We start from the raw sequence: 27851 nt of genomic DNA, 5'->3' as shown, positions 1-27851 counted from the left end.
TACAAGATGAAAAATGTTGACATTGAAAACATTTATGATTTCTACAACTTTTTTATTCTGTGCATCCAGAAAGCAGCGGAAACCGCCATTCCAACTAATAAAATAAAAAAACTTTCTCCTAATCCGTGGTGGAATTCAACATGCACCCAGGTTATCAAGGCTAAACACAGAGCTAAAAGAAGATTGGAAAGCTCATATTTATATTCTGATCTCTGTGATTATCTTAAAGCCTCCGCTCTGGCGAGGAAAACGATTAAATCTGCCAAACGTGCTCATTTTGAACAGTTCTGTAATACATTAAACCGTTTTACTCCTCTCTCTACCATATGGCGTAAGATTAAAATACTTTCTAATAACCGCCAGCATGGCACGACTTTCCCTCCTCTCCATATCAATGGTTCTCTTTCTTCTGACCCTCTAACTATAGCCAACGCTTTAGCAGCCTCATTCTGTGAGAAGTCCGCCTCTTCACATTTCTCAACACGTGAACTACCCACTACGGCTACACCGAATATCATTCATGATAACAACACCCCATTAAATTCCCCCTTTACACTCAGGGAACTAAAAAGAGCCATCCGCATAGCCAAAAATTCCTCACCTGGAGCTGACGGGATCAACAAAGCTCTCATATCCCACCTGACTGATAGCATGATTTATTCGCTGTTACGAATAATAAATCACATATGGGACACTTCCACCCTACCACCCCAATGGAAACACTCTATCGTTATACCCATTCTGAAACCTGGCAAGGACAAGCACGACATACGTTCTTATCGTCCCATCTCTCTGACTCCATTCCTGTGCAAGATCATGGAACGAATGATATCCAGCAGGTTAACCTATGTCATAAACAAACACCATCTGGTATCTCACACTCAATCTGCTTTTTTACCTCATCGCAGAATAACCAACAACCTTCTTCTTCTTGAATCAGATGTCCGTAAATCCTTAATCACTAAACATTACACCGCAGCTATTTTTCTAGATCTCAGCCAAGCATTCGACACCGTCGACCACAACGCTCTCATTGCCAAACTCCAATCCATCGGACTACAAGGTAGATTTCTTGAGTGGATTCGCAACTTTTTAGACTCGCGGACTATACAAGTACGCATTGATTCTTCTCTGTCCGACACTTATCACCAAAATATCGGTCTTCCTCAAGGAAGCGTTATTAGTCCAATTCTCTTTACTCTTTTCATCAACGACATCTCTTACTGCAGCAGATCCAATATATCTCTTTACGCAGATGATATAGCGATTTGGCGCACTTCCACCAACCTACGATACATCAATTTCAAATTACAGGTGGACATCGACAACATTGCCTCTTGGCTGAAACAATGGGGCCTCTCTTTATCAAGCAACAAATCCAAAGTAATGATTTTTTATCCACGATCAGTTGCCGCCAGTAATTTCAATATACATGTATCTGATACTCCTTTAGAAATTGTGCAAAATTACAAATACCTCGGCGTCATTTTTGACTCCTCGTTAACGTGGTCATCTCATGTAAACTATATACTGAATAAATGTAATAGACGCCTTAACCTTCTTCGGTCTGTATCCGGCACGTCCTGGGGCGCTGATACTAAAACCTTGTTGTTATTATATCGTTCATTAGTTCGCCCCCACCTTGATTATTCATGTGAAATCTACAATTCCATTTCCCCAACACTCGCTAAGAAGCTGGACTCAGTTCAAGGCCACGCCCTCCGTATAGCCACTGGTGCTCTCCCCTCCACCCCTCTACACTCTCTCCAAGTGGAATGCCATGAAGCTCCCTTAGATATACGCCGTGAGAGGGCCGCTTTCAACTACTGTGCTTATCTGTTTTCTCTCTCCACCACTCACCAAGCTCGGGCCGCCATCTCGGACTGCTGGCAGTTTGCCACTGTCAAATGGCCTGAACACAAAAAACCGTTTGCCCTCCGCACTTCATATTTATTTCCCACTTTCAGCAAACTCATCCCGCTATCTGACTGCCCGTGTCCGCCATGGTCAATATTATATCCAACAATCGATCTCTCCATTCATGACCACTGCACAAAGACGTCCCACCCTGAAATGCAAAGACAAACTGCTCTCCAGATAATCAACACTACCTATGCTAAACACCTTCATCTCTACACAGACGGCTCTCACGACCCCACCAGCAACAGGGTTGGTATTGGGATTTATATCCCCCGCCACGAAATAAAAATCCACGAAAGAATCTCCCGCATTTCCATATGCCGTGCTGAACTCACTGCAATTTTAGAAGCTCTAACTTGGCTAGAAACTTCTTCTCCACAGAAAGCTGCAATATTCTCAGACTCCCTCAGTGCTCTGTCTTTGTTAGAAAATTATTCCTCAAATAAACTCGACCTAACTTGCGATATTTTATTGAAATGTTCAAATTTGTTATCTAATGGATTTTCCCTTTCCCTAGTCTGGATCCCCTCACATTGTGGTCTAAAAGGTAATGATTGTGCAGACTCTCTCGCGAAGAAAAGTCTAAAAAAAGATTACATAACCATCATGATCCCTCCTACCGTTTCTGAGATTAGACATCTAATCTCGACAAAATGTCTGGACGCCTGGAACGAGACCTGGCGCACATCCACCCATGGTCGTCATCTATACTTCATTCATAGTAATGTCAAACAGCTTTTCTCCATCGATTGTACTTGCCGCCGAGACGAAATTATCATTCACAGACTCAGAATGGGTCGTGCTCGACTCCCTGCTTTCTTACACTTAATTCACAAACACCCTAATGGCCTTTGTCACACCTGCAACTCCCCGGAAACTGTAGGGCACTACCTACTATACTGCACCCGATTCAAAAAACAACGTACAGCATTAGCTCAAAGATTACATAAATCTACCCTGCAGCTGTCTGATCTTTTCTCCAACCAGCAGTCCATGGACCACCTGCTTCAATATGTAAAGGACACAAACCAGTATTTCACAATTTGATATCTCTTCCCTTTTATCTATATGCCACTACCTACATTAATTATACCTAGGTATGATGTTTGCAGAGGTCTCAAACGACTGCAAGGGAGAACTCCATACGCATGTCATGTAGCATCGATATACTCATTACGCCTTTGTTCTATTCCGATACCCACCGTCATAATTATTCAACACCATCCTTAGTTCTATATCTCTATTCTTTCTCTTCTTCTACACTTATCGACATTTTTTCTCTCAGGTTAGCATTATCAATGGCACGTGACCGACGGTAACGCTTCTTTTAATTGTTATCCATTTTTACATCCCATGCATGTATTGGTAACGGGCTGACCCTATGTCAGAGAGAGGAGCTCAGCACCCTCCACCCCCCTAGCTGTCTGTCTTCTCGTTCTGTCTTCACCCTTTCCGCTATTCTTCTATCGACACTTCTCTTCCACGATGTCTCTGCCTACTAGGCTAATAATAATTAACACCTAGGCCGATAAGACAACTAGAGGCGCCTGACCCCGGGAAAGGCCAAGACATCACCGGCGTCGGCGGGCTGGTCCTACACCTGCTTTGCCGACGGGAACGGCGTAACCCTGCATCTCTCTCGATGCAGGAGTAGGCAGATGACATCATTTCCGGAACCCTGTCCCCTTTCCTTCCGATGTATATATATCATTGTAAATATAAAATAAATGTAATTAGGTTTTTTGTAAATAATTTAAAGTATTTTAGGTTTTTATAATTAATTTAAGGCATATCTGAATAATTATATTTTTTGGAGCAAATTGCCCACCCGGCAGAGAGCTCCACAATCTAAAAGAACAACAACAACAACACGGTAACTCATGCTGCGCACAAAGGTAACGTACGTGCGTCCCACACGTAGAAATTAGTGCAGGCGCGGAGATAAAAGCCAAGAGTTTAATTGTTATAAATACCAAGGCAAGGAAGAACTGATGTTTTCCGCAGCAGAATGGAAGTATCTAAATTAAATAGGATTTTTTCGCTCATGAAGCTGAGAAGTTACTCTGCCAGAGACATCTCGTCTAGATTGAGAGAGCCTTCTGCGGCGGCCTCACTGCAGCTACGATGCCTCTTTCTGACCAGCACCCGGGAAGGTCCGGCTGAACGGCCTGCCGTGGCTCGGTGCAGTGATTCCGCTGTAACACCGAGGATGGGATCCTTGCTGGGTATTCAACGTTTGGAGTGTAATGCGGGAAGTATTGGTGAGATAATCCTGAAAACTTGTTACTAGTAAGGTGTATGTGTACAAGGACATCTTTCCACGTATAGAAATAAAACAGACCTAAAAAAAAAAAAAAAATGAGTAATCTTACACTCATCTTTGATGTAGGGCACAAGGCCAAGGGGAGAGTCTAGCGTTAATTAGATTAAAGTCAAGAATTAAAAAGTTTTTTTTTTCTTTTTGTGTGTGTGTGTGTTGTGTCTTTTGTACTTTTTTTTTCGTTTGTAGGGAAATATTATTACCTCTGCCCTAGGAAGAAGGTTATGTTTTCATCGGCGTTTTGTTTGATTGTTTGTTAATTTGCTTTTTTATGTGACTGTGTGCAAAATAACTGAAAAAAAAAAATGTGAATGAATTTGGATGAAACTTTACAAATACCAGTACAACTCTATCTAAATTTATCCCCAATCAAGGTTGCGAATGACACAAGGAACAGATGATTAAATTTTGATAGTGATCTGGGAATATTTATGGATCTTATGAGGAATTTTCGATATTTTGGCAGGTAGAGTCAATGAACTTTGGAATTCAAGCGGCGCATTTTTTAGGTTTGCATACGCACACTATTAAAAGTGCTTGCTTCACTCGGGCGAGGCACTTACACGGCACAGTGCAGTTGGAAGCTGATGACTGACGTAAGCCAGTAGAGTAACAAAAGGCTTCTATTTCTAGAAATAGTTCTTTATTGGGAAATTGGGCAATTTTCAACATGCATGTCACATCTTCATGAGTGGAAATACTGATCTATTTGGAGAAGATGATCAGTGGTAGAATGAGCTGCTTGGCGGAGGTCTGCACTCTCGGAGTGTTTCTCTTAGCTCTTATGTTTAAAAGTCTCTAGAAACCTCTGCTTGTAGATAATTTCCTGTTATGTCAACTGCATTTTGATTGTCAGGTACACAGTCACGAGGACTGGCATCCAAGGCCCACACAAAGTATGCCAAAAGGAAGAAAGGTAAGGCTTCTTTTGTGTACAACAGCAACAATACACACATACAAACTTACACTTTATATTTTACGTGGTAGTTTGTTTAATGGACAAAACAGACAGGAAAGTACAATGACATGAGCCCTCCATGCTCTTGCAATTCAGCGTACTGCAGAAGAATCCTCTGGTCTCGGGACCGGCATTGTACTTTTGTTTTTGGGATATCAAACTTTTGACATACCCAAACAAATGGGCCCGAATTCACGAAGGTGGTACAAACAAAACCATGGTTTAAACCATGGACAAAAACCATGGAGTGCCAAGTGTCGCACGGAATATTTCGTTACGAAATTGGTCATTTCGTCGATAAAATGACAGGTTTCGTTAACGAAATTATCATTCCGTGGACGAAATTATCATTCCGTGGACGAAATGTTCATTTAGTTACAAAATGTTGTCATTTTGTTACAAAATAATAATTTCATCGACGAAATGACCAATTTCGTGACGAAATATTCCATGCGATACTTGGCGCTCCATGGTTTTTGTCCATGGTTTAAACCATGGTTTCATTTGTACTACCTTCGTGAATTCGGGCCCTTGAGTACACACTGTATATTCATATTTATAGATTTGTAGGCAATAACTTTTGGCCCTGAATTTTTACTTTGTTGTATTGCAAAATGTCACAACAGTGTGTGTAATAATGGGAGTGTACTGTTTAAATAGCAACTGTGAGTTTGTTGTATAGGTTGAGCCAAATTGATGCATGGCTGGGGGGGGGGGGGCACTTTTTGTGCACCATGCAAAGGAATACATAAGGTGTCATCACTTTGGGCCCCTCCCCCCCCCCCCCCCCCCACTTTTTTAAATCTGGAAGCATGTAAGTGGCACTAAAAAGAAATAGATAGAGATCTTGAAGAGATGAGCTGAATACATGTACCTTTTTTTTTTTTTTTGCTTGTTAGCTCATGAGACCCAGAAGTGCCCCCCCCCCCCTTCATAAAAACGCTCCGCCGGCCCTGTGATGGGACTTAAGTTCATACTTAGAAAGCTCCCAGGCACAGTTATTATGGGCACAGGCCAAAGAACAACATTTTCACACTCTCAGACACCCATTTTGTATGCTCCCACAAACACTCACATGTGACTGTGAGGACAGTCATGGGCAGGGCAGTTTGCTTATTTTTGAGAGGGCAGCCACAGACAGGTTCTTCAGTGAGGTGCTTCCAGTTGAACATGGACTCACATGAGTGGCCAAAAAAAAAAAAAAAAAAAAAAAAAAGGAGTTAGCTAGGAGAAAACTTCACTTTTATGTATGCTAGCAGTATCTGGAAATGAATTGGGCAAATATGCATTTTAGTCATGATAAAATCTGAAATCTTGGGGCACCAAGAGTCATATGCTGTAGTTCCCCAACCCAGGCTGTAGAAGTTGGCAGTCCTGCACACGCATACAATACTGACAAATTCATGTCCTACAAATTTTATGCCATGTGTATATTTGGCTAGGGATGTGTTACAAAGTTCTTGTGAGATTCATTTCAGTGGACTATGATTGATTATCTGTCATTGCTCATTGAAACAAACTGCCCGAATACACACAGGAAAATGGATGCCCACCCCCTGTGGTCTGCCCCAGGTGACTGGCAATACACTAGTTTAGCAAACAGCATCAACTTTGTACATTGTTCGTCACAAAGAAGAAGATTTCTCATTGACTTATTTTCACTGTTCTGCATCATTACCAAAGCAGATGTGTGCATTCATGTTGTTGATGTGTTTTCTGCGCAACACAAATTTTTTGCCCTCAGCACCGACTGATCGCTTCCTTGGCCTGGACCCATCTCAGCCACGACTGGGATTTGAGAAAGTGAAAGCTCTTGAAGAGTAAGTCTGAATGGACTTTTTAGCTGTTTTGTTTTTGTTTTGGTGTGTCGTTGTTATTTTTTTTTTAGTGTGCCATTGATTTGACATTATGTGGATTGGATTTGTTCTTTACAGCAACAACAACAAAAAAAACAAAACAAGCAATCAATCAGTTCAATATTTCAATACTCAAGACACAGCAAGTTCTCTTTTGATTTGATTTGATTTGTTCTTTGTTCATGGCCAAAATCAGTAATGCACTCAAATGTGTCACTCATAGCAGATTGGCATTTGACTAGAGAAAGATGTGATTTGATTTGATTTATTCTATGTCTGTGGCATGAATGATCAATTATGGCAGGTTGCCCACCAAGTACTGACAAGCACAATCACCTTTCAGAAAGATGATCGAAACTTGTAAACAGCAATGATTCATGAGGTGCCCAGTTGGATGATTGTAGCGCACTTCTATCAACTGCACTTATAATACATGTACATCAGAACATTAACAGTCTTAACTAATTTTGCACCCTTGAAATGGAAATTAAAATGTGATCTTTTAAATGTTTGTGAAGGAAATTGAGGTGATCTGTGTTTATGTGAATCATTGCTTTGATGTGTATACATTTTTTGCTTACTTCCATACGTACACATGCTTGTAATGATTTTTATATTTCATAATTCATTCTTTCTTACTACACCTTGAGCACATTAGTCATAATGCGGAATTGGTGCATTTTGTGTATCCTGTATTATCATTATTGTTACCTCCGCCAAGGGAGGAGGTTTGTATGTTTTCGTTACCGTTGGTTTGTTTGTCAGTTAGTTTGTTAGTTTGTTTTTTTGTCCGTGTGCAAAATAACACAAAAAGTTGTGCATGGATTTGAATTAAACTTGCAGGAAAGGTTGAGAATGACACAAGGAACAGATGATTAAATTTTGGCAGCGATCCAGAAATTTTTGTGGATTTTATGAAGGATTTTCGATATTTTGGCAGGAAGGGTCAATGAACTTGGGAGTTCAAGCTGCGCATTTTTTAGGTTTTCATACGCGCACTAAAGTACTTGCTCTAGTTTCTGCTAGGGCGAGGCGCGCCGCGCAGCTGAGGGTTTATAACGTAACAAAGGCTTCTATATTGGGAAATCGGACGATTTTCAGCACGCATACGTATGGGTGGAAGTCACTTATCTCTATGGAAGAGCAAGATCATCATTGGAAAATAGCTGCTCGGTGGAGGTCTGCCCTCTCAGAGTGCTTTTCTAGTTATTACTATTTTTGTTGCTGTTGTTTTTATGTAACGGAATGATTAGAAACCAATTTGTAAACAAGCAGAGGCTTTGAGTAGATCAAGATGCAGTGTTTGTCAATGATGGAGTGTTGGAAAGGGTTAGCATTTATAGTTCAAATGTCTTTCTCATGAATGTTTACCATAACTTGTTACAGTGCACTCCCGTTATAACGAACACGGTTATAACGAAATTCCGGTTATAACGAAGTAAAAATTTGGGCTGCAATGTCATCCACTCTATGTATTTCTATTGTTTATTTGTTCGGTTATAACAAAATTCCGATATAACGAAAGAAAACTGCCGGTCCCGAGGACTTCGTTATAACGGGAGTCCACTGTACCATTTTACTTCATCAAATGTACTTTCGGTGGTAACGAGGTGTTTGTTTTGTTTTCTTTATTCTTGTTCATCTTTCAGTGCTGACGAAAATGTGAAGAAGATTTTCAGCCTTGAGTTTGGCAAAGGAGTAAGTACACATCGTTTCTGTAGAGAGTGCAGACCATAGATTGATGATTGGAACCCATGACAACGTGGGAATTATTTAAAATTTGAAGAGTGGCTTGTCGTTTCATTAAGATTACACTTGATGATGCATAAATTGATATAACTCCATGATGCATTTAACAGTTCATCTGTGTTGAGCCATCACTATGAAAAATATTTTTTTGTTAAATTAATTGTGAGTGATAGTTTGAGGTCTTTGTATTTAAGGCTGAGCTAACTCAACTTCCAGGCAAAAAGGAAAAAGAAAAAGAGGAAAAAATGCAGTTTATTTAAAGGGATGGTATAGTATTGGTGGAGCCGAGGACTCTGGGCTTTGAACTTTTTGCGAGATATCAAGAACTCACTTATGAAATAGTACAGAGCATACACAATAAGAGAAATTCAGAGTTAAGTTGATGAAAATCAGCTTTGGAATGGCGGAGACATCCAAAAACAAAATAAAACGAAGCAGTTTTAATAAAAGGTGGGTCCCACTGTGTATTAAGATCGCTCTGTATTGGATATCGCTGCCATTTCTAAATCAATTTTCATCAAATAAACTGTGAATTCCTCTTAGAATTACATGCTCTTTCACATTTCATAAGAAGTTTCTCATTATCCCATCAAAAAAGTTACAGTATATGTATGTGAAGTTAGGTCTCAACCAAAACTACATGATCCCTTTAATCTAGAGATAACGTTATCAGTTCTCACATTTTATCATGCCTGTTTGACAAAGCAATTAAAAAAAAAAAAATGAGGCGACAGGTTCACATTCATAACCGCCCTCCCCCGTGCACTTTTCAAATGATGAGTAGTAATACTGACTATTCAGCTGTGATAAGCTTGGTTTATGGAGACTGAGAGTATTTCTACATTTGTGCAACAAACAGGTGGATCTCCATAGGATGAGGCGAAAGCTCTCTGAGGACAAGCTGCGTCACGACCCGGATGCCAGGGATGATCTTGGCGTCAAAAGTGAGTTTGTGTCACCTGAAGCATTTCTGCATTGATGAAAATTTGTTGTGGTTAATTAGAGTATTAAACACATTTAAGAGGGCTGCACACTAACCCATTTTTTCTGCTAGTCCAACCTGTCTGTCGGACCAGCAGGGAGAGGGCTTTGGTGGAGTAGGATAGAAAATTAAGTTCTCGTAGCATTGCTTGTGTCTCATATTATTTATATCTGTGACCGTGCTCCAAGGTTTCTCTTAGCCCTTTCTGTGCCGGAGACTTTGGACAGTGTGTGCAATGCTATGGGGGCAAAGCACACAAAGGATTGACTGCGTTTCTCTTTCTCTCTTTTCTTTTATTCTCCCCACAACAGTTGCGACCATTACGGAGCACATCCGAGCTCTTGCACCACATGTTGAGGCAAACAAAAAGGTATGGTATTCTAAACCCTTAACCCTTAACCCGTTGAGGACGGTTTGATTTTGCTACAACACGCATTTCCCATAGACACCTGCCCGAGTATACTCGGGACTCGTCCTCAACGGGTTAAAGGGATGGTACAGTTTTGGTGGAGATGAGAATTGGGCTTTTAACTTTTTGCGAGATACCAAGAAAACACTTATGATATAGTACAGAGCATACCATTTTAAGAGGAATTCAAAGTTTATTTGATGAAAATCGGGTTTGGAATGACTGAAACATTAAAAAACAAAGTAAAACAAAGCGCTCGTAATAAAGTGTGGGTCCCACACTTTATTAGAATCGCTCTTTTTTGGATATCTCAGCCATTTCAAAACCAATTTTCATCAAATAAATGTTGAATTCCTCATAGAATTACATGCTCTTTCATATTTCATAAGAGGTTTCTCATTATCTGACCAAAAAATGTTAGAAACCTGAAATTAGGTCTCAACCAAAACTATACGATCCCTTTAAAGGAAATATTGCCCTACCTTTCAATCTTTGGGCAAAATGTGTTACAGTATCCCAGTCAGTGCCATCCAGTATAACATAATCATGGCCTGCCATGAAACTGATACTGTTTGATAGCTTGTGCACAGCTATGTGGCCAGACACTTGGAAATAAATTGCTACGCTTTATCAGTATCTACATTAAGACATCTGTCCAGACTTGACTTAGTTGCAAAGTTGGCAAGCTCACTCAAAATGTCTAGATGTAAAAGTGTGCCTCAGTCCAACAGAAAGATATGATTATATGCAACAGTCCTGAATAAGGAGGATTCTAGTTTCCAGACATCTGTGCTAATTAATTTAAAAGAAATAACAAACAACAACAACAAACAAAAACTCCAGCATCCGTACCATTTGGGGAACAATGCATGGCAAGGGTCAAAGGTGATTTACAGTGTTTGGCGACAAATCCCACACAATACACTTCAGTGTTTGCTTTATTAAAAAAGTTCTTGATGATGTAGAGACATCTTCTTTGTTTGCAAAATTGTTTTAATCAAAAATTCCCTTTCAGCCCTGCCAGTTATTACAGAGAAGAAAGATTGGCTACAGCTATATCTTTTCTTCAGTTCAGATCAAAATAGTTTTACAAATCCTAACTACAGTGTATTGTATGGATCTTTTGCAAGAGCTCTTTGTTGCCTAATGCTCCTCAGCAGCAGGTTGTGGTTTTGTGTACCCATTGCTGGTCCACCCACAAACATGACTAAATGCTGCAGTTATTATGTTATTTTGATATTACTCTATTATAAATTTTTCCATATTGTGGCATTTCACTGCAGGTGTGTACCAAGCCAGTAATAGTTTTCCATTCTACCAATTTGGTCAAAAAGTGTTGCCCGATGAACTATTTCAGACATTGATTAAAAACTGACATGAATGCTCAGCAGAGCTCTTGTTTAGTGTCCTGTTTCTTGTTCACGAGACATATTTAAAGTGTCAAGAAGATTTGCCCCAAAGTAATGACATGGATATCAAGTGTGGGACATGCTGAGAGTGTCCTATATTTTGTTTCGATTTTTGTGACTTTCGGAGCGGATTGATACTTGCAATACAGCTCACAAAGATACTGCTCATGTAATTAAAATTTGCTGTCCGTACGGTGGGAAATTGATAACTTTTCATCGTGAATAGTTATGGTACCTATTTCCCATTCCATCTCTGTGGTTGTTGATCACAAATCCAACCACTTATGCAATAGTCTTCCAAGTCCCTGTTGTTTCAATGCATGTTTTGCATGTGTGCAATGTAGGGCTTATCGGTATGCACCAGCGCCAAATGGCTGCCTTGTGCTCCTCTTTATATACTGTTTTATTTTCCCTCATTTTGTCTTGCCCAAGTCTGATTTGTATCAGAGCGAACCAGACAACCATGCGTCTGTTTCCCCAGGGAAGAAATGATGAGATGCACCCCACTCAGCTGGCAAATGTTACAAACATATGGCCAAGGATTCTACAATCCACCATGTGCTCTTTTGTGTGCCTTCTCATAACAGTCTCATAATGATCTTCTCGCCTCACCTGGGGCCTGTTGAATAATACTTTTTACCTGAGAAAAACTCAGGTTGATTTCTTACAGAGTTTTTCCATGTGTAAAATCAGTGGCGGAATCATACTCTGGGGCGGAATCATACTCTGGGGCGGATCCAGAAATTCTGTAAAGGGGGGGGGGGGGGGGCAGAGCGCAACCAATATTTCTGCTGCCACTTCCGGGTTTCATTTCATTTTTTTTTCTTTATTTCGTTTGTTTTTAACGAAAATTAAAGGGGGACGTTCGCTGGTTGCGCCCCCCTCTGGATACGCCACTGATACTATCCTGAGTTTTCAGTTCTTACCAGAGTTTTTCCTTAGGTTCAATTTTTAATGCAACAGGCCACAGGTATGTTGCTCTTTCCTTCATGACTTCTGTACTCTTGTCAGCTGCAGTTGATTGCAGTTGTTGCCACGTTGTCTTTTTTGGGGTCATTTTTTTCGCTATTGCAATCATTCATCATCTGTTGTCCGGCCTCCATTGTGCGTCTTGCATCCTGCGTTACACTTTCAACTGTACACTTTCAGCTGCTTCCTGAAAAACCCCATGATAGATTTTCACAAAACTTGGCAGGTAGCATCCATAGGGTAATACGATCTGAATTTATTCAAATTGGCACCATGCTCCCTTCCAACCTGTGGGACGGAGGGATGAGGACCAAACCACCCAAACTAAAGAAACTTAAAATATCTTCTCCTCTGGAACCAAAAGTGATAGCGCTAAGTTAGTGCTCTGAGTATGTACATTTTAGTGACTGTTGTTTTGAGTCTGTTCATGGAAATACCATGGATGGCCTTCCTTATCTTCTTGAAAATGTAAGGTCAAATTTTCACCAAACTTGGCAGATACTATCACTTGACTTGGGTAATAAAATATTATGTTTGTACAAAAATGGGAAAGAATTCCCCACTTAGGGGCCCTGAAAGGAACAAATTAGAGAATCGTAGAATTTCATTTTTTTGTTGTTGATAAAACTAGAAGTGCTCTTAAATAGAAAATGCATTAGTAAGTGTTCTTTCAAGTTTGATTGCGGCAAATCTAGGGGTGATTCTCTTGGGGTGAGACCAAATTGGGTGCCAGTTTTCACATTTTGATCTTCTTTTGGAAAGTAAATTATGGTCTGATCTCCTACAATCTTAGTCCAGGTATTATTGCCAGTGTGATAGAATGTACACGTTGACACCATGCTTCTCTGAACACCCCCAAATGCCCCCAAAGTTCACTATGTTGAATTAGTCTTCGTAGGTAGTCTGCAAGAATGATAGGAAGGTTAGCTTGTGATACTTGGTTGAGCAATAAGCTAAACCCCTTGGCCTTTAAAAAAAAAAATCATTATTCTGGAAGCGGCTACTACCCCCTGATTTTGCTGGAGGCTTCATCTCGTGTGAAATATTTCTTCATGAGGGAGATTGAAAAAACAAAATCTCCCTGATGCAGAAATTATTTCAATTCAATAATTCATTATACAGTTGAACCTCTCATATCCGGACAAGTCGGGACCGGGGCTCATCCGGATAAGGGATTTGGCCGGATATGGGAGACTCAATGCTTTAGACATGTACATATATACATACACATGTACTGATGTAGCCCATTGTAGTACCACATGTGCAGTAGTAATGTGTATACTGCAACCTTTTCATTGTTACACTCAGTAACAGACAGCTACATTACCTAATACTGTACCGGGCCCAAGGTAAAAAGTGATAGCGCATTGCGATTGGGTTGCTCTCTTCCCCACACTCTCTCTCCCTCTCTCTCTTTGTGTGTGTACTGTGTGTGAACAATTTTTGAGTGTTCAATATCATTCGTTGCTCAGCCAATGACTCGAAACAATGCATGTCTATCTAGTCATATCGACGGCTGTGTATGGACCTATATGTGGCAATGCGATATGAGAGGACTCGAGCGCATAATCTGTCCATGTTCTTGCGATGATTTGGGGATGTTTGGGGATGTTAAAATGTCTGAAGGTAAGCAATTTGGAAGGAAATTTGATGTAATGTATGTTAATCATGTTGGAAGTACACGTAATATGTAATTCATGTGTGTTTGTGTAGGAGTTCTCAAGGAGTTGGGAATCCCCCTTTCCTCCCGTAATTATATAAAAAAAAAATCACGGCGAGACTGCGTCCGTATAATAGAGAGATCCGGATAAAGGGAGGCCGGATAAGAGAGGTTCAACTGTATATGATACAAAGCGGTACATGTGTCAATTCGACTTTCATCCAGTTGGGAAGGACAGATCATTGAACACAGTATATATGCACAAGTGGTATTAGAGCAAAAAAAAAGGAAAAAAAAAGAGCAAGGCACACTTTGCCATGGTAACAAAAAAGAAGACGTATATTGCAACAATGGAAAAGTGTGGTCCACTAAAAAGCTAAGCTTTTAGGATGTGGAGCATTTAAAAGAAAACAAATAGTAACACTAATATACCAATATTATGTATCTAATGTTAAATTCATCTATGTATCATTGTACATCAATTTGGTGATTGATATTTATATGGTGCTGATATAACAAGCATACAACCAACAACAGTACTTGTTTTGGAATGCAAATATGATATATTATTGTAACATAGCAATGTTATGGCACAGACACTATTCATTTGGGGAACATTTTCCCATTGAAATGCTTGTGACACACAAGATTCTTGCTGACTCCTCAGTGAAATCTCCCTGATTTCTCCCTGTTGGCAGCCCTGCTGCAGCTCCAGTGACACAGGGAGAAGAAAAAGATTCCAAGTGAAAATTTGTTTACACAGTAAACAATGGGTATAATCAGTCACATGATATGGTCACATGATCAAGAGAGCTACCTATCATGATTACATGACTATGGGTGGCTCAAATTTCCTCATGGGAGATGATGTAAAGCAGTCACCTTTTCAATTTGTTATGGCTGTATCAAAATTTGTCCATTTCTTGTTCAAATTTTCACTTACCCGGTATCTCCTGTTTCGATGGTTTACCAGAACATACTTTTATTACCTCCGCCAGGGGAGGAGGTTATGCTTTCGTTACCGTTGGTTTGTTTGCTAGTTTGTTTGTTTGTTTGTCCTTGTGCAAAATAACTCAAAAAGTAGTTAACGGATTTGGATGAAACTTACAGGAAAGGTTTAGAATGACACAAGTAACAGATGATTAAATTTTGGTAGTGATCTGAGAACTTTTGGGGAATTTATGAAGGATTTTTGATATTTTGGCAGGTAGAGTCAATGAACTTGGGAGTTCAAGCTGCACATTTTTGAGGTTTTCATACGCGCACTAAAGTGCTTGCTCCACTTTCTGCTAGGGCGAGGCGCGCCGTGCAGCTGAGTGTTTATGACATAACAAAGGCTTCTATATTGGGAAATTGGGTGATTTTTCAGCATGTATAGCTATGGGTGGAAACCACTGATCTCTATGGAAGAGCCCAAAGAGCTTTTTCCCAGGGATGGAGAGGAGAAAAATCTCTTTGGGAAGAGCAAGATCATCGGTGGAAAGTAGCTGCTTGGCAGAGGTCTGCGCTCTCAGATTGCTTTCCTAGTTTCATCTATGTTTTCAGTTTTAGAAAGGTGACACCACATTTGCTCCTGCAACAGTTGCTTCGGTCTTATTTTCTCCAAGGAGTTAGGGTTAGGGTTAGGGTTGTGACAGGGTCTTTAATAGGTATAGCGTGATGTTAGGATTAGGATTAGGGTTAGGAATATCTTTATGGATAAAATGTATGTTTGACTTGCAAACATGCAAACATATCATGGGAGCAATTTTTGCAGTAGCAAATGTCATGGAACCCTCACATCAGTTTGGTTTTTTTTTTTTTTTTTTTTTTTCCTTCCTAGTTTTATTCTGTTTCCAGGAATTTCCCATCATAATTGTTCACTGTCATTAGATACGGCATGCAGGGGAGGCTGCCTTGGAGTCAATAACACAGTCAGGTGGTTTGGCCATCTGCCCGTCACACACATAATATTATACAGCTACACACCAAATTCAAGGTGAAGCTGCAGTATGATCTTATGAGTGTTGGAAAGATGATCCTACTGATGGATGGACGTAATTAAGATGTGTGTGGAAGGTTACCGTGAGAACAAACACTTTACCTTTAGTTACATCCAGCAGTGCAAAACACCACATGAGTCAGCTGCACATTGTGAAAAGTCAAAGGGCAGTGTTGTTTGACAATGTACTCTTTTATCTGCATATTCAATAACAATGACATGTACTACAACAAGAAGTAAGAAAGAAAGATTATTTCATAACTTGCACATGACGCCTTTAAAATTGTGTAACTGCTGAGATTGTGTAAGACCAGGCTGGAAATAAATAGTAATTGTAACAACAACATAAAAATCTCATTACTAAAGTAGAACCAGGGTGCTAGCTGTAAGTACGGTGCTCTGTGACTCATAGGTTTTTAACAGTGACAAAAACGACAACAACCAAGTAGTGTTCATGATTTATGACCTATCTTCTTCATGTAGGAGTTTCTGATGATGCTGTTCATGTGCTGTGCTTATTCATAGAGACATCGTAATCTGTGTCAAGACATTTTTGCAGTCAATAACGAACACTGGTGCCTTGTGCCACCCACTCAAAACAGGCATCCGATATTATACAAATGATGCACAGGATAGAGTGCGTTAGTGGAGGCGTATAGTGCCCTCGAGGGTATTTACAATTGTGAAACATGCACTACATTGTAAATACCCGAGAGTGAGCTACGCCTCCACTAACGCCACGAAATAATCCTGTGCATTATTTGTTTTAAAAAATGGGTCGAAAATTAGAAAACTAACAACATTTTTCAGCGTTTTTCACGTACCTTTGTGGGTCAAGACGTCCGAAGATGTTTGTCCCAAACATTTACGCACGTCGCACTCGGAAATCCCGCACATACAGTACAGTACAAGTATGATGGGGGGTTGGGTTTCCGTACACTTAAGTTCCCGCATGAAAACTTACTTATTTTACATAGAATATGCACCCTTTACCTCAAAGACTTGATATAGACTCCTCATAAAGGCCTACTAGACAACATACTCTGAAAACGGCGTGAGAATTAACCTGCTAAATCGTTGGATTTGCCCTTCAAAGTGACTCCATGTACGCGTCCGGTCCCACAACGCTTAGTCTACTGTACTGTACAAAGTGTACGTAAGAGTATACATACGTACGCCACACGTATGCACAAGGGAAGAAAGGCCGGCCGGCCGGCAGCCCGAACTAGAAGTTGTTTACAGGATTGACAGCGCGTAGGGCCTACTGTATGCATGCAATTCAAAGGAGCCGCCGCGCGCACAGACGATCGGCAATAGGATTTAACAGGCAGTGCGATGGGACTAGAATAACCAAAGCACACGTGACTCATTTCAGCGCTTCCTATTGGCTACATTCTTGAACCCATTTTATAACACTCCTTGGACAATGCCATTTTATTCTCATAGACGTGATAGACCACTGGATCATTATTGGCCTTTAATACTAGCCGTGGCATATCTTGTCCTGATTCAGTGGGCAGAAGTTATCTACTTGTTAGGGTGACCACTTCAAAGGGTTAGTGTTAAGGTGTTACTTTTGAACTGCAATTATGCCAGAATTTTCATGTCGAGCTCTGTGTATTATGTGCACACTCAAACACAAAATGTTGTCATTTCATTACAAAATGGTCATTTCGTCAGCGAAGTGACTGATTTTGTAATGAAATAGGCCTTGCAACACTTGGCGCTCCATACAAATTGTCCATGGTTTAAGCCCTGGTTTCAATTGTATCACCTTCGTGAATTTGGGTCTCGATGTCCAAAAATCTGCCATTATTATTTCTTTTTACTTTATTTGTACCATAGTAAAGAAAATCATTGAAATTTTGACCCAATTTTATCTGTAATATGTCCCACACTTCTGAAAGATTGAAAAAACAACAACACACCTCTGTATTAATATTGTAATGATGGATATCTGACATTTCTGATCTCCTGTGCTAAAATTCCTCAAGTGATGGAAAAATACATATTTATATGCTGCTGTCCGTATTATCAGTAGGGCCTATGAGTGTACATAATGTTTATCATTTAAGAAACAATGCTATTTGTGTGTGCGCTCATGTATGCATGTGTGTGTGTGTGTGTGGTCAATATTATAAGGGCAGGATACATGTATACGTAGAAAAGCCTAAACAGGTGAGTAACTGTACCACTTTACATGACCTCATTGTGAAATGTGCGCTCTTTATCAATGTGAACCACCTTTTCCATTTGGTGTCTATTTGAGATAACCTAAAGCAAGGATGTTACTCCTCCCTGCCTAAAGCCAGGAAATTTGATTTATGCATGGAATTGAGATAAAAAGTAATCCTTTGAGGGGAAACGTTATGAATATAATTATGCCCAGATTAGCATTCGAACTAGGTCAGGATTTACCATGCCCAGGCATTGGTATCAGTGACAGTGATAAACTAAACTAAACTAAAACCAAACAAAACAAAACAAAACAAAGCAAAACAAAATAGGCAAATTGTAATGTTATGCATCATGTTAGCGAATTCATTATGTTTCTTCAGCCACCGAATAATGGATGAAATACAATATGGTGAATAATTGATATGAAATGTGACTCTAAATAGGGGAATAAAATTGTATTTTTGTTTTGTTGCCAGCTCAAAGCCCTCCAAGTTATAGTAAGTCCTGAATTTAGCACATCTGAATAAACTTGTCAAGAATTTTTTTTTTATTAGGTAAGAAATAAGAAAATTAATGAAGCTTTATGAAATTTTGCATTTACTGGAAGACAGCTGTCAAATATGCAACAAGCTGTGAACAATATTCCATAAATGTTTTATCAGGAAGGTGTTGTAGATGAAGGAGGAACTTGTGCTCTCCTTTGAAGTCATGCTCGTAACACCAAAAAGTTATGCGTGCGTGGTACCCAGGTGCTTTGACAAAAGAGAGCATTCAGTAATCATGGCTATAGTACTCTTGCAGCAGAAAAGACTCCCCCTTGCTGCAGTTTGCTCTCTCTTTCAATGTGCTGGCAGCGATGAATGTGTGTGGAGCAGTGAATCAAAATGCATTTTACAAATTGAACATTTGACAACGAAAAAGTAGGAAAGTGTGCTGGAACACGCTAAGCAGAGTACTTTAAGTTGAAAGATCAAATATGCCCGATTAAAGACAGTAAACTGGCATGAGCATATGCATGCCTTATGGAGAATATGTTTATAAGTTTTTTGAGTACATTTCATTTTGGTTTGTGCAATATGAGGAGAGCAGATTAATATTTGTGAATGATCAGTAATTCTTTCCTACACTGTTCTACTTCATTCGAAATTTTATGTTGAAGTACAGTTTGTAATCAAATGAAATGTGAGACTTTTCTTTGGCTCCAAATTTCGTCTTGGAGCTGGAGTGGCACCGAGTTTGACTTCAAAGCAAAGAGGAATGTTAGACATCCCATTGTAATGCTGTAGAACCCAAAGATGTCTTTGCATGGACTTCACAGAGTTGCCACCCTTATCCATATCACCTCCCTGTTTTTTCCTTCCTCTTTTGTGATGGAGATAATTTGCTTTCCCAGAATGGAATATTTGTGTGCAGAAATGTAGCTTTTTTTTTTTAATACGATGTGGCATTTAAAAGCTACAAAATCAAGTGCCAGTGAAAAAAAAATAATCAAAAATCAAAATATCATACATTCTGAGTACAAAAGTTATTGAGAGTTGTCCACAACTTTCGTTCAAGTTGATTATCTCTTTGACTGGCCTCGAGAGAGATACCAGAAAATATTCTTTCAGTGCGGGCCTCCTTGAATGTTTTCTCTTCGTGTTCGATCGGAATGTTTACATGTAAAGCAGGGAGGTTAGATTCCACTCCTTCTCTTCCCACCTCCCTGTTTTACAGTGCACTCCCGTTATAACAAACATGGTTACAACAAAATTCTGGATATAATGAAGTAAAAATTTGGGCTGCAATGTCATCCACTCTATGTATTTCTATTGTTTATTTGCTCGGTTATAACAAAATTCCGATATAACGAAAGAAAACTGCCGGTCCCGAGGATTTCGTTGTAACGGGAGTCCACTGTATATATGTAAAAACCCGGATGCTCGTGATATGCTCTAATGTCGCCTGCTGAACTCCACGACCCTGCACAATACCAACTGTAATTGCCTCGCAAAACTACCTCGTATCGATAATCTGGAATGTTGACCTTTAACTCAATGTGCCACCTTCATCACTCTGAAGTGTTGACCTTTAACTGTACGTGCCACAGTGTGAACCCCGTGTGTGTCACATTATTCTCAGACTTGAATGTATGAAACCTCTGGAAAGCATTTTTTTTTTTTTTTTTTTTTTAATAGGGAAAACAAGACATTCAGTCTTGACATTTCTCTAAGGCAAATTGTGTTGCTTCCCAAAAATTCCCCTCCCCTTTTTTAAAAAGAAGAAAAAAGATGATACTTGAATGAATAAATGCATGTGGAGGAAAATGGGAAGTTCAATATCATAAAAGAGGCAGTTATCATACCCACCAAGACACTTTTACTTTGAAAAGGGATGTGTACATGTAGGTATTGGCAGGTGGTTGCCCTGCCAAACTTGGCAGATTCATTTCTTTGGAAATCTGTAAGTGATTCATGTGAAATGTCAGACATTTTTCCCCCTTCTTTTGACATGTCAGATGCATACTACCTTTTTTTTCTTTTCAAGAGTGGCAGATAGGGAGCTGCTATGATCATAGCATGTTCTCTCCCCCCCCCCCCCCCCAACAAATAGCAAACAACTTCCCAAGGGTTCAGCAATTCCAATGAAAAGTGGCACACCGGTTGATCTTGATTTGAGATATTGATGAGCAAGATACAGATTTCGGGGAATAACAGAAATGACTTTGCCAGAGTAATAGAATTTCATCATCAGAACAGGGGGGGGGGGGGGGATGGATGGGGAGTTTGTGGAGAAAACTATCATTTAAGATGGTTTGTCATTTAAAAGTCCACTGGCATGCATCATAGTCATGAAACATTATTGGGTAAGTTGTTGTAATAGAAACACTGTATCAGCTCTTGGGACCTATTGTGGAATGGGGTTACAGACTATCAGCAATGATATTTCATTTCAATCTTTAGTCAGTTCTCAAACCTGATTACAGAAGAACTTGACATGAGGCAACAGCGAATATCCTGCTCCTTTTCTCGCATTTCAAAAGCAAACATTTTATGATGTGTTCAGTAGGTAGTGAAACACATTGATAACGATATGCTAGATTAGATTATAGACACATAGTTACCTTGTTGCACTCTTTGATTCTTAGAGGATAGTGCTATCAATGGAAAGAATTCAAACTTGCTGCTTTATACATATTCTTGAATGAATCCAGTGAATGACATTCATTATGAAGCATTGTTTAAATCATGAAGTCAGGAAAGTTAGGGACATTCTACTGGTGATGATGATGGGAACCAGGTCGGAAGTCTTGTGGTCCCAGGTGAGGAAGAGCACGTCGGGGCCTTGTGCCGACTTTGCATCCTTCTAGGCTGATGCTAAAGATAGCCGAAGTTTATAAAGGCTGAGAGTTTGCAATCCGTGGATGAATACAGTCAGTCTACGACGCTGTCCCACGGTCCCTCGTCTGGACAATGGATCGATTCCTTCGTGAGTAGAGCATACGTGGAGTGTATCCTCGGAAATCATTCGTAGGTCTCAGAGCTGTTGGGGATGGGAAACGTGAAGAGTCTGATGGATTGTTAGGGTCGTTATCTTTTGTTGTCGGCTGTGAGCCTTTGGTGGTGGGATGCAGTGATTTTAAAAACATCCTTTAAAAATACGTGTACCATTTCTCTCTATCTCTATATCTTTCTCTCCCTCTTTTACTCTCTCCCTCTCTTTCATTTTATCAAAAAAAAAAAAAAGATTTATTGAGGGCATGTTCCCTTGAAGTAGAGTCTCCCTCTGCCCTACTTTCTGAGTTAAGAGCAAAAGTTCATATGCCTGATTTCTTTGAAAGTAGGGCAGTTTTTTTTTTCCCCATACCCATACCCAAATCTGTGACTTTTGCTTGTCATATTTAGGGGCTGCTGTGCTTTCATTTGGTTTGTTTTCTTTTGATGCCTCCACCATAAAATGTAGCAGGAGGCATTATGACTTGGGGTTGTCTGTTCGTCTGTCCAGCCGTCCTTCTGTCTTTCTGTCCGTATCACAATTTTGTGGATAGCATGATTTAAAAAAACATTTGAGGTATCCTCATGAAACTCAGCATAATATGTGATGTGTGAGTGGACCAAGTTGAAGATTATTTCAAGAATTGTGGGCCGTGGGGTCAAAGGTCAAGTGAAAGTGCTCAACTTCCCAAATACTTGGCTGCTCTCTTAAACAATTTAGTCATCCATCCAAATGAAATGTGGTTCAAGGACAAATTTGTCATTTCAATATTTTGCCAGTCATGTGAAACTGTCGTCTCGCATTGTCAAGATGTACTCTATACAAGAACCTATTGGGAGAACCATGCCATATGGCAGAGGCAACCAGTTGCCATAGTGACACTTCTAATTTTAGCTCACCTAAGCCGAAGGCTCAAGTGAGCTTTTTGCGATCGTTCTTCGTCCGGCGTGCATCGTGCCCAATTCCTTCTTTACTGTCTTTCCTGATTAAAGTTTGCCTATCTGTGCAAGTTCCCCCATTTTATGTATGAATGTATAGAACACCAAATCAGTACAAATTGATTTTGATGGAACAGTGTAAGTTTAACCAACTCTCTATCAGAATGTCCTTATTTGTAAGTACTGCCACAGCCTCCTGAAACTGTAGATTGGATTTTTCTCTCTTTTTCAGGATTCTGTCAACAAGGTGAAGCTGCTCAATGCTATTGACAGGCGGCGCAAGATGCTCAAGTACCTAAGGAAGCAGAACTATGACCGCTTTCAGCAGGTGCTCGAGGAGCTGAACCTCTCCTGGTCACCGCCGCCGGAATACTACCGGCGACAGACACGGCGTGCCACGGAGAAGCGGGCCGTGGTGCAGGAGGCGTACGAGAAACGGAAGGCGGCCCTGGAGGAGTTTGAGGTGCGCTGGAGGGAGGAGAAGCTCCTGGAAATTGCTCACCTGAAGGAGGATCTCGGCAAAGAGTTGACAGAAGAGGAGCGAGAGGTCCTGGAGAAGAGTCGCGAAGGGGACCCAAACTGAGGAGCCGAACTCTTGTCGATTCTCTGTTCACACTCATCTCCGAATCTATGACAGAGGACCCTGTGTGCGGATAGGGGATTTTTCTTCCAGTTCCTGTGAGTGAATGCTCCGAGGCAAAAGCTTCCCATGTCCAATCCATGTGTTTGGGTTACAAGACATATACCGGTATCCTAGGAGAGGAAACAATGCTTGCAGTGGTGTACATACATCACACACAGATGCAATAACTATTATATATTCCCTTCTACCCTTGTAGATTTTTATGCCTCCGCCACGAAGTGGTGCCGGAAGCATTATGTTTTCGGGTTGTCCGTCCGTCCGTACGTACGTCCGTACGTCTGTACGTCTGTACGTCCGTACGTCCGTCCACTTTCGTTTACGCGATAAATTGAGTAATATTTACTGGAATTTTACCAAACTTAGTCCAAGTATGAAGTATGATGGGGCAATTATTTGATTAAATTTTGGGTGAAATCGGCTAAAGGTCAAAGGTCAAGGTCAAATCATGAAATTGCATCCGTTTACGCGATAACTCAAGACTGGATGGAGCAAATTTCACCAAACTTTGTTGGAGGATGATGTATGATGGGACAATTACTTGATTAGTTTTTCAGTGAAATTGGACAGAGGTCAAAGGTCAAAGATCAAGGTCAAATCCTAAAATTTATCTGTTTACGTGATAACTCAAAACTGGATGAAGCAGCTTTCACCAAACTTGGTCCAAGGATGATGTATGATGGGACAATTAGTTGACTAGATTTTAGTGACATTGGCAAGAGGTCAAAGGTCAAAAGGTCAAGGTCAAATGCTACAAATGTTGCAATTTCCCCCATATCTATGCAATGCCCAAAGGTATTTTCTTGAAACTTGGTGTGGACATGTACTACTGCGTAAAGATTCTCCAGAGAGAGTTTCATGTCATAAGGTCAAAGGTCAAAAGGTCAAAGGTTAGGTGAAAATGTTGCAATATCACTTTTCTTGCAAATGGTTCAATGTATCTTCGTGGAATTTGGTACATATGCATGTACTGTCTGGCAGGGATTATCTAGGGAATTTAGGGGTCATGGGTCAATAGTCAGGGGTCAAAGGTCAAGGTCAACTCCTCAAAATTTTACTATTTCCCTCATATACTAGTATATGCAATGCTTGTATTATTAGTTTCAAAACTTAATACATGCATTATTTACCTAATGGAGATTCTCCGGGAAATTTCCAGCCAGAAGGTCAAAGGTTAAGGGTCAAAGGCCAGGTTTCAATGCCCCCCCCCCCAAAAAAAAAAACAAACAAACAAACAAACAAAACAAAACAAAAAAAAACAAACAAACAAAAAAACACACACACACACACACACAAATCTATTTTGTACCATCATCACACTCTTTCTTCATACTTTGGAAATTACTCAATGCATAAAATTCCCCAAATATGTGTACCTGCACTCTTAGAAAATTATAGCAAACCCAGTTCAAGACATTTCTGACAAACATGTCATTTCAATATTTGGCAGTTATGTGAAACTGTCATGGATCACACATTGTGAAGACATTGTACTATACGCCTATTGGGAGAATCATGCATTATGGCGGAGGCATCAGTCGCCATAGCGACATTTCTAGGTTTTTTTTTTTTTGCTGAGGTCAAAGCTGACCAGTATTATCAACCAACCATCCATAGTTGTCCTCACACAGGATTAACTTTTGTTTTATATGCTATATCATGAAGTGAAATTTCATTCCGTTTGAGAAATAAACACAAAATATAGTCAACATTATGTTTACATTTGAAATAGATCTTCAGACTGCTCATCAAGACGATGGCATCGAACATCGATCATCAAAGGCACAAATGCACCTGTGGAATTGTTTTGTACATCAATAGAAAACTGACAACTGTTTGAATAATCACTACCAGTTAGAACTCCAGCTATGAAACCTCCTTGGTTTTATGTATGCACAATCCAAACTGTGGTCCTGTTGGGCAGGTGGTCTTTACATTATAAAGGTATCAGTGACAGTGGGTTTGGTTTGATCTGAATCAAGATAAATCATTCGTTGCTACAGGGGTGTACCTAAAAACTATGACAGGTACCTTGTTATTACAGGTTTCTCACTTTATCATTGTACAAAACAAGGAAGTATGAAGAATTGGGTCCTCCAAAATTACCTTGTTATAAGAGAGTATTTTTATATCTGACCTCTTTATAATGACGTTCCATTGTACAAGGTTTGAGAGATTTTTTTTTGAAACTAGATCAAAAGGAAGACATGTTCACACAGGCATATTACATTATATAGATTTAATAATGAAGCCATGCTCCAATCCCAATGCAAGTCGCAGTCAAAAGGTCGGTAATACCCATCACATTTAGCGTGTCATACAGATCTAGATATATTTGGGTTGCACAGCACAAGGGTGATCAGCGCGTACTGCAAACAAAAATCAAAGCAGTGCACACTCAATTAATGGCGCATATCGGTATGCATGAAACGATGCATACCGATTAGCGCTGGCTGTGTGGGTGTGTCTTCCCAGACTACAGGCCTTCATCTGAGGTTCCTCCTGAGGCAAAGGAAGATTGCCTGTATGGTTGCACTGAAAGAGAATTTCCCCAAAAATATCATTGTACACTGTCGAAAGTGAAATTTTGGTTTTATGTATGTAACCAACTCCTATCCAGCAGGACCATATGGTATCAGTTAAGACATCACTCTTTGCATGTTTCCTCTTTTCTCCTAATGTGGCATAACACCATTTTATATTTCGTCTCTGGAAGCACCCTAGCTGGCACCCATTTTTCAGTGAGGAAAAAAAGAAAACCAAGACATCCAGCAAAACAAACATGTCAGAGCTCCAATATAAAAACAGTGTAAAACTATCGATGAGGTTACCCCATATGAACAAGGTGGTGAGATAAATAAATAGATAAATAGATAAATGAATAAATAGATAAATAAATAAGATATGGTGTATATCATGTCATACGCTATTTTCGTGTTATAACTTTTTTTTTTAAATGATTGACTTCACAATACCTCTACACTAACCTTCAGTGTACCTGCACTAAATTATCTGTTAAATAGGAAGAAGGTAAAGTGTGTATACGTAGAGATTTCTCAAAAAGAAGTTGCTTTTTCATGTTATTGTGACTGCTAGCCTGGAGATGCTTTTTATTTGCATGTTTTTTTTCTGTGTTTGTTTTTATCTTATGTGCCATTGATGTGGCTTGAAGAAGTATTTGAAGAAATGAATCAATGACAATATTGATAATTATAATTGATGTGCTATCATTGTATCACATATTCTCATCAAGACAAGGCTTTTTCCATACTTTGATCAATGAAACAATGATTTTTGACTGTTTGCTGCACACTGTATTGCTCTCTATCAAGTTACAAATCAGCAGTATAGATACAAGCCAGTGAGATAACATCTACAATATTCTAATTGACACATAATTGTGCACTTTACTTTGTCTTTTCCCCACGTAATGTATGAAAAGTAGAGGTGAAATTGCATAATCCGGTAAAAACAACTTGTTTTTCTATACAATAAACAGTAGTTTTGTCATCATTCATAATCATCAACATTATTTGGTTTTATTCATCTTGGGATTTTATTTTTATTATTATTTTCTATTTTTTAACTATGGCAGTTTGTAAACATGTTTTCCACATAAATGAATAATACCCAGTTTAGATTGCTGTTACCGGCACTCTGATGGGATTATTATTTGCCCAGTGATGAATGTATTTCTGGATGAATAAATGCATCCTCTGGGATGTGCTGAGAATAGAACATTGCAAAATAGCTGCCTGTGGCGTGTCCGTCAGTAGCATGGATGAAGAGTATGCTTCAGTGTAGTTGTGTAGAAAAGCCAAATAGTGTGTTTGTGTGTGTGGGTGTGTGTGTGTGTGTGTGTGTGTGTGTGTCTGTCTGTCTGTCTGTCTGTGTATAATGTGTGTTTGTTTGATAATCTTAGAATGTGATAGAAGCTTTCATGTGGTTGTGTAAGTTTCTCAGTGCATGTTATATTAGTGATTAGCTATATGATTATTGTGTTTCATCTTTCACTCTTGGCTGTCTCTGTGTCTGTTCTCTCTCTATGTCTCTCAATCCATCTATCTATCTATCTATCTATCTATCTATCTATCTATCTATCTATCTATCTATTTATCTATCTGTCTATCTGTCTATCTATCTACCTATCTATCTTTCTACCTATTTATCTATGATCTATCTATCTATCTTTCTATCTATCTATCTATCTATCTATCTATCTACCTACCTACCTATCTATCTATCTACCAGTTCCTTGGTTCTTGATTATGCGCTGCAGAACTAAAATTGACAAGTGTTTATTTTTAAATGAGTATACATGTATAACGTTTTAGGCCAACCGTAAATATAGGCAGAGACAAGAGCTTTTGTTGTGCCTGTGTTTTAATATACATGTTAATATGTGTGT

General features: G+C 39.6%; 1 protein-coding gene across 1 annotated transcript; it reads left to right on the top strand.

Moving 5' to 3' along the window:
• The first annotated feature begins 3890 nt into the window (after nucleotides 1-3890).
• On the top strand, nucleotides 3891-27191 carry LOC140242570 (small ribosomal subunit protein uS15m-like). Its single transcript, XM_072322315.1, has 7 exons — nucleotides 3891-4145; nucleotides 5097-5156; nucleotides 6943-7018; nucleotides 8704-8752; nucleotides 9663-9747; nucleotides 10097-10155; nucleotides 23036-27191. The coding sequence occupies exons 1-7, from the start codon at nucleotides 3929-3931 to the stop codon at nucleotides 23384-23386; spliced, it is 897 nt and encodes a 298-aa protein (XP_072178416.1). The 5' UTR covers nucleotides 3891-3928; the 3' UTR covers nucleotides 23387-27191.
• The last annotated feature ends 660 nt before the right edge of the window (nucleotides 27192-27851 follow it).

The sequence above is a fragment of the Diadema setosum genome, chromosome 19 (assembly GCF_964275005.1).
Source record: "Diadema setosum chromosome 19, eeDiaSeto1, whole genome shotgun sequence".
Lineage (NCBI taxonomy): Eukaryota > Metazoa > Echinodermata > Echinoidea > Diadematoida > Diadematidae > Diadema > Diadema setosum.
This window is presented reverse-complemented; position numbering and strand designations above follow the sequence as displayed.